Genomic DNA, 12,666 nt, shown 5'->3' with positions numbered 1-12,666 from the left:
GATAACAACTTTGAAGTGATACCTCATGCTCCCTACTCACCTGACCTGGCTCCTAGTGACTTTTGGCTTTTTCCAACAATGAAAGACACTCTCCGTGGCCGCACATTCACCAGCCATGCTGCTATTGCCTCAGCGATTTTCCAGTGGTCAAAACAGACTCCTAAAGAAGCCTTCGCCGCTGCCATGGAATCATGGCGTCAGCGTTGTGAAAAATGTGCACGTCTGCAGGGCGATTACGTCGAGAAGTAACGCCAGTTTCATCGAATTCGGGTGAGTAGTTAACTAGAAAAAAATCGGAGGCCTTAGAACTTGAATGCACCTCGTAGATAACTGTAACATGTTGCGTGGTCGGAAGAGTATCGTCTCAAATTTTATCGATCGGATGGACGTGTACGGATATGGAGAGAACCTCATGAATCCATGGACCCTGCATAGCATTAGGGAACTGTTCATGGTGGAGGAGGCTCTGTGATGGCGTGGGGCGTGCGCAGTTGGACTCATATGGGTTCCCTGACACGTCTAGATACGACTCTGACAGGTGACGTGTACGTAAGCGTCTTGTCTGGTCACCTCATCTCCATTCTTGTCCATTGTGCACACTTCCGCTGCCCGCCATACTCTCCGGACATGAACAGTACTGAGCGTATCTGGGATGCTTTGCACTGTTTGTTTATATCCTGAACGCGTAATCCGCCAGGTGGATTTACACGTGTTAGTACGTGAAGTGTGTGTTGTGTGACGACTCTGGGGTAACCTGTGGCACTGTCTAAAAAAACCCTAGTTCACAACAGTTATGGCGAGGTTGACTACTAAAAATTGAATTTATACCTAAATGTGAAAATAAACAATAGCTCCAACAATCGCAGCCTCCTTTCTTTGTTATTTCACAAACGCACAGCTCTAGGATATCCAAAACTTTGCTCTCTTTCTCACACTCCGTTCATCCTCTGAATACTAGCCAAAATTGTTATTTATGGACAATTTTATCGCTATTGGCAACATGATTATTATAGTTAACCTTTTCAAAAGGTCACCTGATTATATAAAACAGTATGAAATTTTAGCTACATGAACTTGACAGAAGAATTTGGATGTACACTTGAATTATTTATTCGATGATGTATTCCTGAACTCGTCGAATCATCTGTTGTTTTTCTATGTATATCCTTCGTACTTTAAGATGTTTCTGTTTTGTTACAGCCGCGCTGTTTGAGGCGCCATGTCACGGATTCTAAGGCCCCTCCCGGCGGAGGTTAGAGTCCTCCATCGGGCATGGGCGTGTGTGTTGCTCTTAGCGTAAGTTACTTTACGTTAGTTTAAGTAGCGGGTAAGTCTAGGGACCGATGAACTCAGCAATTTGGTCCCTTACGAATTCACACATTTGAACATTTTTTTTTGCTATATTTATCTTTGCACCTGAAAGTTTCTAGGTATTATCTTTGCTTACAAAGTTTGACAGTTAATATGTCATGTATTACGACAGAAAAAGAAGCTGGTGACCACTGATGGTATTTTATTTTAATCTTGTTTTTGGTCAAGAACCTCCCAAAAATTACGTTCTGAAATAGCGTTTTGCGTGCCTCCACTACACAGTGTGTTGTATTACCCTCGAGTCTTGATACAACACACACGTGTGATTTTTTCCTGTGGGGCTACCTCACGAGCAAAGTCTACACGACTCGACCAAGAACCCTGGGTGAGTTAAAACTGAGAATTCGGAATGCAGTTCACAGTATCCCGTCTGAGATACTGAAGCGGTCAATGAGAAATCTCAACAGCAGATTTCACGAATGTATTCGTACAGGAGAACGCCATCTAAAGGACGTAATTTTTAATAAATGATAAATGCCATCAAAGTTTCATAAATAGCGAAGTTATAAGGTTTCAATTACTGTGCATGAGATTTCTTTCCTTCATCACTTCTAATTGTATTGGATTGTGGAAATGTTCGTTTTTCTGTGTCACCCTATACACACTAAGTAAACATCTAGAAGTTCTACCTAACATTCTAGTATAGTCTGCTCTGAATTCGTGGCACGCTTCGTTTTCTTAATAAAGAAACAATACACAAATACGAATTAAGATTCATATAGGTCTATTCCTAGTAGATTTAGCTTCACCTATCCACTAGTCCGTTCTAAAAGCAGGAAACTACTGTTAGTTTCTGTTTTCCCCAATGTAATTCAGCAAATAATGAATTACTTGATCTATTCACTTCTTCCTGAGCACTTTATCTGTAGCGCTACATTTCGATTGTCTATTTTCTTCTCACCTGAACTGCTTTAGAGTTCAAAACTCTCGCACAACCGTACATGACTACACTCCATACAAATAACGCACTTCCAGAAAATACATCAACACTTAAATTCGTGTTTCATGCTAATTTCCTCTTTTTCAAAAATGTTTTTCTACCAACTGTGTTGGTACGTCTGCCTGGTGTAGCTGGATAAAAGTTTCTTTTGTGGGAGGAGGGGGCGCCCACTTTATTACAGGTTTGCGAGTATTACGAAACGAATGTGGTTGCGTTCTTACTACATCAAGAGCCTACACAAAACCGAATACCTAATATTTCAGCCACAGTTGAATTCATTCTCACATTAATAAAATAAACGTCGTGTGACAAGCGCCTCCCGTCGGGTAGACCGTTCGCCGGGTGAAAGTCTTTCGATCTGACACCACTTCGGCCACTTGCGCGTCGATGGGGATGAAATGATGATGATTAGGACAACCCAACACCCAGTCCCTGAGCGGAGAAAATCTCCGACCCAGCCGGGAATCCAACCCGGGCCCCTAGGATTTACTTTCAGTCGCGCTGACCGTTCAACTACCAGGGGGCGGACATTCTCACATTGGTAACGGGGACATTAAGTTTAACCCGGAAAAAGGCAACTCAACATGATCAATGTGGTGCCATACCGCGAGTCCAGAGCTACTGGTCGCAAACCACAGAGAGGTGTCGCACATTACCAAGATGTGTTACTTTATGCCCATCCTAAACAATTAAAACGAAAGTCCTTAATTGTTGTTAAATTATGTTAACATATAAATAGATACCAATATGCAAGTAACGTACAGAACCTTTTCTAGAAACAGCACACACGAATATCGACACACGTTTACAGCCAAGATACTTTTATAGATATACTGATGTCGAAATAAGGCAATGAACCCGGAAATACTGCATACAACATTCACTGGGGGAGGTGAATGTCTGCTGCAGAGACATTTTTGGGTTAAGTTTACGCGAAAATTTTAAATTACATCTGGAATCTGGTGGAGGAATGAATTAAAAACAGTAAGTACATATTCAAAATTTTGAAGTATACAGTAATTCACTAGATTACAACATTTTCCAAAGATGGGCACACAGTACCCCTCCCCCCCCCTTTTGGGAATGCGAGATAATAGAAGAACCACCGATATCTCTGGCTGAAGTCTGTACAGAAGTGTGTGTAAGTACATCCAGAACGACCAACCCTAGTCCAGCACCGTACCGTTTAAACCAACTTTTCTCTTACATTAACTGGACAGACGGTGGAATGGTGATTGAGGGGGGGGGGGGAGGGGGAGGAGGGGGAAAGAGTTACGCCAAAACCTTCGGACAACATACAACCACAAAAATTCGGAACACTTGTAGAAACGATAGCGGTAAAACATTCTTATATTCTCTGTATTTGTGAAATGATGGCGAGATCGTAATCCAGTCTTTCGCTCAATGAATAAATGTTCCAGCTCCTACGTACTAGCAAATAAAAAATAGCTATTGCGACGCCAATATGGAGGAAGTGCGATCAAAGCCTTCAACAGAATTGTAAGAAGGTTAACTACTCCGGACAACTGAATTCTAAACAAAAGCTCACCTCTCATTTGGCTTATAATTAAACTATCAAAAAACAAGAACGATTGCCAGATATGTTCTTACGATAGCAAGAAACAAAGACAATGAGGGGAATCGCGTACCTGTATTTCATTTGCCCACCCGTTGTGCTTCACCATACAGCCGAGCTTTATCAGTTGTTCGCGTCTCGTCTTCCGTAAACAGACGAATGTGATATCACCGCATACATGTGGCACTGAAACCACCTCTCTGCTCTACCTCCGAATGAATTAGGACTCATTTAACACGATTATAGAATATCACTCCTGTAGGAGTAGGGGAAGGTGTACTGGATATCACAAATACTAATGAGCAAACCAACTAATTTCATAGAAGACATGTTTACGCCTGTGACTAACACTTTATTTCACAATTGCAATTTCGATTATAAAGTAAAGATGTTGTAGCTATTAGGCCATGTCAACCTAGAGCCGATAAATATGTATGTCGTTGTCTTCCAATCAATACATTGGAGACGCTGTTACATAGCGCGAGCGCACATATCCGTATGTCAGTCTGTAGACATGTTCGTTGGTCCATCACTAGTCATATATGCAGATTACTGTTTACAATATACGACAATGGCCTCTTCCGTACTGAATGGAAGCGAATTGTCGGCTATAAATGTCGTAATACGGCAACAATCCAACATCAGATGATCACTGAGGTTACACTGGGAAGCCTACCCTGTGTTTGTATCCACAATAGGTATAAGATTAGTATGCATGTAAGGTGGAAACAAAACGCACAGGGTTAAATTTTTATTTTGCATGTTGCGACTTTAATTTATCAAGAAGGAATAAACAAAACTCGAATCAGTATTTTATATCACGGAATAAAACTGCATAATCAATATCCTGGGGAGATGAAAAAGAATTACTGAACTGTACTTAAAAATGCGACTAAGACACACACTAATTAACGCATACTACACAAATATTAATTACAGAAGAAAGATTAGGGATTAATAATAGAAACAATGACACATCACAATGCGTGATACGTAATGCTTTCACAGAAAGAAAATCATGTACCAAGATCAAATGTCGATCAATAATGCACGATAGTAATGTCTTGCCCTCCTATTGGACTCAACATCTCATTATTTTGGTTTTCCTCGATCATTTCCAGTAAATGCCAGGATGGTTCCCGTCACGAAGGCTACAATCTACCACCTGTCCTACGCTCATAAAAACATATCTCCCGTATATTCTACGTCTATATTTACGCTACAAATTTCTATTAAGCTCTGTATCGATGAGGGATAATCACTGGGCGAATTACGAAACGAATCCCGCAAACGGACAGACGGTTTTAATGCCGCGGCGTTTCAGTCTAAATGGTTCGTCACTTCACCAGGTTACCTACAGGATGAACTAGAGTTTAGCGTCGAATATGACCCAAGGTAGCATGGCATTTGGCAGAGGAACAAAGGGTGCTTTAAATGCCAGTAAAAATGATAGTCACTACACGACACGGATTTTAAGTCCGACGCGGACTGCGAACAAAAACAAGTTACGAGGCTATGGAAACGCCATTGGGCTGCTCGGGCAGTGATGGACGCATTCGCCAGGCTAAACTTCAAATCACGTTGCACGGGCAGAGAAACGTCATGGTCTTTATGAATTACCTCTGACTCTAGAACTTGTTTCCTGGCAGCTAGGACATGTTCGTGGATACACAGCATTTGCTTTATAAACGACCTTACATCCACTACGTAGCACCACAAGCACTTTTGAAATAATTCCAGGCAAGCTCTGTGGCTTCCGTGGTGGGGTGGTGCACAATCTCGTACAAAGCATTCCCATTGACGTATAGCAGTAACTATGGATATAAACTCGTTTAGAACTAGCTCCAAATCACGTTAGGTAAGATCTCGGTCGATATCTTACGATAAGAACGCACAGACACGAAGACCAATCACATAAATGTGACACACCAAACTCACTGACGTTGCAAGCTATCACAAAAAGGTAGCAAGTCTTGAACGTGAACAGTGCTAAAAAAGGTCAAACCTAAGTGCACACAAGATAATTTGTGTCGGGGGCGGGGGTGCCAGACCTAGGGTTGTAGAGTACTTGTGATATTTTGGAGGACGAATGGCGACGAAGCCATAAAAAAGTCCCAGTTCTGACCCTGTTAAAAATCTGCGGAATATAGAGTTAATATACAATAATTCTCTTGAAAGAAAAAGGCCTACCTATACTTTTCCCGCACTGAGAGGTGGTAGTGGGAGGGGGCAGTGGCACCTCCCCCCCCCCCCCCCCCACTGCCACTGGCTATGGGCGTCCTTGTAACAGCATTCGGAGTATAAACGTAAGTACGTTAAAGGAAATAAATAAAAACGGTCATATGTAGAAACACACACACACACACACACACACACACACACACACACACACACACACACACTCTCTCTCTCTCTCTCGTTGTTACATATCAATATTTTGGACGGAAATTATCTACGTAAAAAATCGCCACTCAGCATTTTTCTGTCAATTTTCCCGCTGAAGTTTCGCTCCAAAGGTAGCGCTGTTTTCCGCGAAGAATATATTATGCGCTGCACAACGTCGGCAATGAAACAGACGCTCAATACAAACACGAATATAGAGCCCCAAACGTTTAAACAACGCAGTTCAAAATGGCGAAGAACTTTAGAATTAGAAGGAAAAAATACCGAAGATTCAGAAGCTACCAAAATTAGATGATTTGTCTTCACCGGAACTACTTAAAAATGCACAAACAGAAAAAGTTTTAGAAGTAACGTGCATATTCAATGCTGAAAGACATGCGGTTGAATTTTCTTTTTAAATCGGGTATCTACTACAAAAATGGTCCAAATGGCTCTGAGCACTATGGGACTTAACTTCTGAGGTCACCAGCCCCCTATAACTTAGAACTACTTAAACATAACTAACCTAAGGACATCACACACATCCATGCCCGAGACAGGATTCGAAACTGCGACGTAGCGGTCGCGCGGTTCCAGACTGTAGCGCCTAGAACCGCTCGGCCGGCTATCTACATCTACATCTATACTCCGCGAGCCACCTTACGGTGTGTGGCGGAGGGTACTTATTGTACCACTATCTGATCCCCCCTTCCCTGTTCCATTCACGAATTGTGTGTGGGAAGAACGACTGCTTGTAAGTCTCCGTATTTGCTCTAATTTCTCGGATCTTTTCGTTGTGATCATTACGCGAGATATATGTGGGCGGTAGTAATATGTTGCCCATCTCTTCCCGGAATGTGCTCTCTCGTAATTTCGATAATAAACCTCTCCGTATTGCGTAACGCCTTTCTTGAAGTGTCCGCCACTGGAGCTTGTTCAGCATCTCCGTAACGCTCTCGCGCTGACTAAATGTCCCCATGACGAATCGCGCTGCTTTTCGCTGGATCATGTCTATCTCTTCTATTAATCCAACCTGGTAAGAGTCCCATACTGATGAGCAATACTCAAGAATCGGACGAACAAGCGTTTTGTAAGCTACTTCTTTCGTCGATGAGTCACATTTTCTTAGAATTCTTCCTATGAATCTCAACCTGGCGCCTGCTTTTCCCACTATTTGTTTTATGTGATCATTCCACTTCAGATCGCTCCGGATAGTAACTCCTAAGTATTTTACGGTCGTTACCGCTTCCAATGATTTACCACCTATGGCATAATCGTACTGGAATGGATTTCTGCCCCTATGTATGCGCATTATATTACATTTATCTACGTTTAGGGAAAGCTGCCAGCTGTCGCACCATGCATTAATCCTCTGCAGGTCTTCCTGGAGTACGTACGAGTCTTCTGATGTTGCTACTTTCCTGTAGACAACCGTGTCATCTGCAAATAGCCTCACGGAGCTACCGATGTTGTCAACTAAGTCATTTATGTATATTGTAAACAATAAAGGTCCTATCACGCTTCCCTGCGGTACTCCCGAAATTACCTCTACATCTGCAGATTTTGAACCGTTAAGAATGACATGTTGTGTTCTTTCTTCTAGGAAATCCTGAATCCAATCACAAACCTGGTCCGATATTCCGTAAGCTCGTATTTTTTTCACTAAACGTAAGTGCGGAACCGTATCAAATGCCTTCCTGAAGTCCAGGAATACGGCATCAATCTGCTCGCCAGTGTCTACGGCACTGTGAATTTCTTGGGCAAATAGGGCGAGCTGCAGGTCCGCAGCCTGAACACTACAATAAAGCACGTTTGCGCCTCCGAACTCTTATTAGAGCTCGTAGATAGTCTCACGTTAATAGTTAATGAATAACACATACTTGGCTTCTATGCAAATGGGCAGTTACTACCGTACACACTTCTGTAAAATAAACCGCGCTGGAGAATAGGAGTAACTGAAGTCGTGCAACCTTCCCTACTACATACCCCAAGTTCTGCCGTTTTCATGATTTGACATCTTAAAAAATCCTAGGCTCTCTTTCCCGTAGCGTCGTGAACCTCAGAGAGCGAAGTCGATTGCGCCTCTGGCGTTGGAATCGGGTAAACATTGGCGAAGGCAGTGTACTACCACGAAATGTACACTTCATCCTTCACCTCTTTACGCGCCTTGCTTTCCACTGCTCCTCTGCATCTAAGGACTTCGCCGGTAAACACCACAAAATGAGAGGAACCTGCGACAGAGATTGCGCTCTTTTACGAAAGGTTGATCAGATGGAGCGAAATTTCAGCCACGACCCCGGGCAGCTTTTCTGACACTTTCATCTCCGGCGATCACGAACTCCCAACAGGTTGCCCAAGAGATGCCGTGGCGTACGCCCAAGGCAAAAGCAAGACAAATTTCTAACATTCTGAGAAATCTCTGTAGTTCCTGAACCAAAGAAACGATCCACAGTTTTCGCTACCCACTATGCACTCAGAACACCTAGTAGACTGCCACTTCCTTATTTACAAACAACAATCTGATGACAACTGCTATGAACTGGTAAATGTGTGGCAGCGGACTATTCGATTTAAACTCCTATCGGACCACTAGCAAGACTCTTCCGACAACGTTGGCATACGCTGGGCTATATGACTGAGCCAGACGGGCACTAATTCTACGGTACCTTGGTTCGAACCCTCCTACGCCTATCGAAGTTGCATCGCCGAAAGGTTGCAGACTAAACAATAACAGCAGTTGCAACACCAGGATTACAGTTTTGTTGTCTGTGGCGACGAAGTAAATGAGCAACTTTCAGAAGCTGCAAGATGTTTAAGGAAAAACTTTTATTGCTACTAGCTTCGTCCGGTCTACACATGGTTAATCCTCCGGCACTACTATCAGGAAATTAGTTAAGCATTATGCTTTCTGGTGCATTAAATTAGTATTAATATGTTGAATAGGCAAGAATCAAAGTTTTCATTAACTTCGTTGTCCACAGCTCGTCGTCGGTGTCTCAGGCTCCACATCGCAAGGTCCCGGGTTCGATTGTTGGATGGCTCGGCCAATTTCTCCGCTTGGAGACTGGGTGTTTGTGTTGGACTAATGATTTCATCTCATATTCGTCGACAAACAAAACGCATGATAGGCGCCAAGTAAATAGCAATGCACCTGTCTCAGGGCCAATAATGCTTTACAATAAAGTCGCTTCATTAACTTCCTTACAGCTGTAAGCGTAATTATTGCCCGAAAAAGGCTGTAGGCTGCACAGCCTGTGCCTACTAGGCACAAGGTTTTCTTTCGCAAAATGCTAAATATGTCATTAAACGGCACTAAATAAGCATTACACCTCGATGCTGCAGCACGTTTACTTCAAAAAAGATGCACCATTCCGCAAACATTTTGATAAACTGGCTTCTGTCGCGCTTGATTAGCTATAAATTTTGCCATGCAACTTCTTTACTGGAAGTGTAAAAGTCAATAGCATGGACTGGACCACAATGCAAGGCCTTCATGAAAACAAACTTATCCATAGAATGACAACTTAACATACAAATCTTTCAAGCAGTACTTTCATCACCCTACCTAAACCAGTTGGCGCAAAACACCATGGAAAAAATGTTTTTAATCTAGCCCATGACAAGACGATGGCTCAACTCCATTAAAAAGCAAGAGAAATAGGTGGCCAATGTTCCCACAAGCTGGAACATGTCTTAATGACAGCAGCAAATGAGTAACGTTCATCTGGTACGATACGACGAAAACTAAGGCACAACTGCTTACAATAGTAAGTCAGCTATAAGAAATTTCTAACAATAAAACAGGAAAAACACGCAAAACTCATCCAGGGTAACTACTACTTGGCTAAGATTGTTCCAAAGAACACCCACAACAATGCTCTTAGCAAATACGGGCGAGACTCTTGCAGCTGCAAACACGTCCTTTTCAAGTTTCTTGCAAGAAGCGAATAGCCTAACAACGAACTTAACACAAAACTGTGCTCTGCGGAAGGAAACAAAAAGGAAACATTACACTAGGGTTGTGTGTGTTTTCATCCATAAAGTAAAAACTGCGTGTGTTTTTACTCTTAAAGTATAAAATATTCTACCGAGAAACGAGGGAACAGCCTATCATAATGTACATATGCACCGCCGCAGGTTGCGTATTGTCTATTGCTAGTTTCGTACATCAACGTGAACATCTTCCTATGTACTTCCATATCCCGAAAACCACTGAAGTGAATGGGTGATGGTACTTCCCCTTGTAACATTTATTTGGGATTGCTCCTACTCCATTTTTCTTGTTATCCGTGAGCAGAGTGATTGACTAATATCTCTACGTGCGCTTTAATCAATCTAATTTTGTCTTCGCGATAACTACCCGGACGATGCGACGGGTATGTAGTAGCATAACTTCGCTCGTACGCCTTCGCGAGACAACAGGAGTCACGTCTCTAGGTGTGTGCCAAATAAATTTATTCAGCATCTTTGTGACGCTCAACGCGTGTCAAACATGTGGACATACTTGCTGCCCTTTGTACACGTTTAGTATCCCCCGTTTATCTATATGGCATGGGTCATACACACTTGATATTGTAAGATGGTTCACACAATTGTTTACAAAACACTCATTTATGGAGATTGCATTCTCCTTGCTTCCCACCAATGAACCGAATTCTGCCAGTCATCTGTTTTACTTACAACTGATCTTCCTATTTTGTACCCCTAAAATTTGTTACAAGCTAGTACTAACACTGCTATCATTGGACTCTCATCTGTATCCGCAATAGAAAAAAGTATTTGCTTCGGAAAGAGCAGTTCGGCAGTTTACACTTATACGGAGTCGTAGCGAAATTCTCAGGCCCATTCATGTTTACAGCCAAGTTTTAGAGCTAGAACCTAGCATGGACACGGTTCACAAAACTTTTTCTCCCCGAACACAAACTATCAGCTAAGGACCAACAGAGAGGATTCTTCGCCGAAAACGATGGAGAGCACGACATACAACTTGGAAGTTATAAATTGCATCTGGCAACATCGTTAACACAAAACTGATGAGAGTAGGATGTGAAACTAAGGTAGCATATTACCAACCCAGCAACAAGACATTGCCAAACGGAAAAAAACAACCTGGAAACGCGACAACGAACAATAAGTTTCCAGAATGACGGAGGTGGGAAAGTATTTACTCTTATTCGCTCCACTTCCCACGAATCCTTCGCCGGCGCGAGGGAAGAGGTTACTATGACAAGAAACTCTCTCTCAGACTGACTTCAGCTCTCTCTGTCTCTCGGGGCTACCCACACAGCGCGTCCGAACTTTCACCTTTCTAAAAACGACGCGCGCTGTCTCTCACCGGATCGTTAAGGCGGGAACTATTGAACACCGGCAAAAAAAAAGGTTTAAAAGAAGCTTTGCGGAGGGGAAAAGTGTTCGTGAAACTCTGTACTCACCTTATAATGGAAATCACCAAAGTCGAAGACGCTTGCTCCGGCATTCATCACTGCTGCAGACATTGCGGAGCGAAATAATTCCCTCGGAACGGACGACTATCGTAGAAAAAAAAAAAAAAACCAGCTGCACTCACAAAACTGAGGAATAGGGGGAGGGAGGGTGAAGTGGGAAACGAAAAAAAAAATAAAATATGGAAACAAAAACACCCCTGTTCTATGGGAGGATCTGTCGGTGCACCGGGTAAAAAAATATAAACACTTGGCGCGTACCGCGGGAACGCAGCACGCTACGACGCCGGTATCGACACTTTTTGCGAGAGGGTGAGGGGGAGTCCGCCACGGAACAGCACTGGAATCTCACTCGGCGCGCCTCTAGCGACTTTCTGTGTTGCCTTCGCCACTTGCGAGGATGAGCGGGATCGGACTTCGCACGCTAGCACTCGGCGACTCTCTTACCGCCCAACTGACGCCGCACGGCAGCGCGCGCCCGGACGTCATGAGCGGCGCACGGCGCATGCGCGCGCCGCACTCGAAAGGGGGTGGAGCCAGTCGGCGCGGCGCGGCGCGGCGCGGCGCGGGCAAGGGCGCCAGGGGAGGGAGCGGCGGCGTGACGTCACGACCCCGGCAGTCAAGGACTGTCGGAGGGCATTGTTGGTGCGTCGCTGTTGACTTGTTTTGCTTTCGTGCGCCTCGGTGCACGGGCGCTGCGCTCGGCTGCGGCAAACTTCCTCCGGCGACTGGGAAGATGGGCGAACGGAGGTGGCGTAGCGAGAAGTGGGCTCTGTGGCAGGACAGCACGTTCGAACGTCGTCGGCTTCTGCACACGCTATCTCTGCAACTAAGAAGAAGGCGACGGTCACGATTGACACTCATCCTTTCTTTCCCCTTAGTCAGCACGTTTTAAAGATCTCACAGCTAGGCTTGTTGCAGATCGTATGTATTCGTTACTGATTAACGAATATTCT

At 43.8% G+C, this 12,666-nt stretch overlaps 1 protein-coding gene across 1 annotated transcript in view; it reads right to left on the bottom strand.

Annotated features, from left to right (window-relative positions):
• Positions 1–12,021, bottom strand: part of LOC126106831 (mRNA decay activator protein ZFP36L1) — a 187,617-nt gene extending 175,596 nt beyond the window's left edge. The window contains exon 1 of the mRNA XM_049913228.1: positions 11,702–12,021. Coding sequence (XP_049769185.1) covers positions 11,702–11,764 — 63 coding nt within the window. The 5' untranslated portion in view covers positions 11,765–12,021. The remainder of the gene's footprint in view (positions 1–11,701) is intronic.
• Positions 12,022–12,666: the final 645 nt, after the last annotated feature.

The sequence above is a fragment of the Schistocerca cancellata genome, chromosome 10 (genome assembly GCF_023864275.1).
Source record: "Schistocerca cancellata isolate TAMUIC-IGC-003103 chromosome 10, iqSchCanc2.1, whole genome shotgun sequence".
Taxonomy (NCBI): Eukaryota; Metazoa; Arthropoda; class Insecta; order Orthoptera; family Acrididae; genus Schistocerca; species Schistocerca cancellata.
The sequence above is the reverse complement of the archived record's forward strand: the minus strand, read 5'-3'. Positions and strand labels throughout refer to the sequence as shown.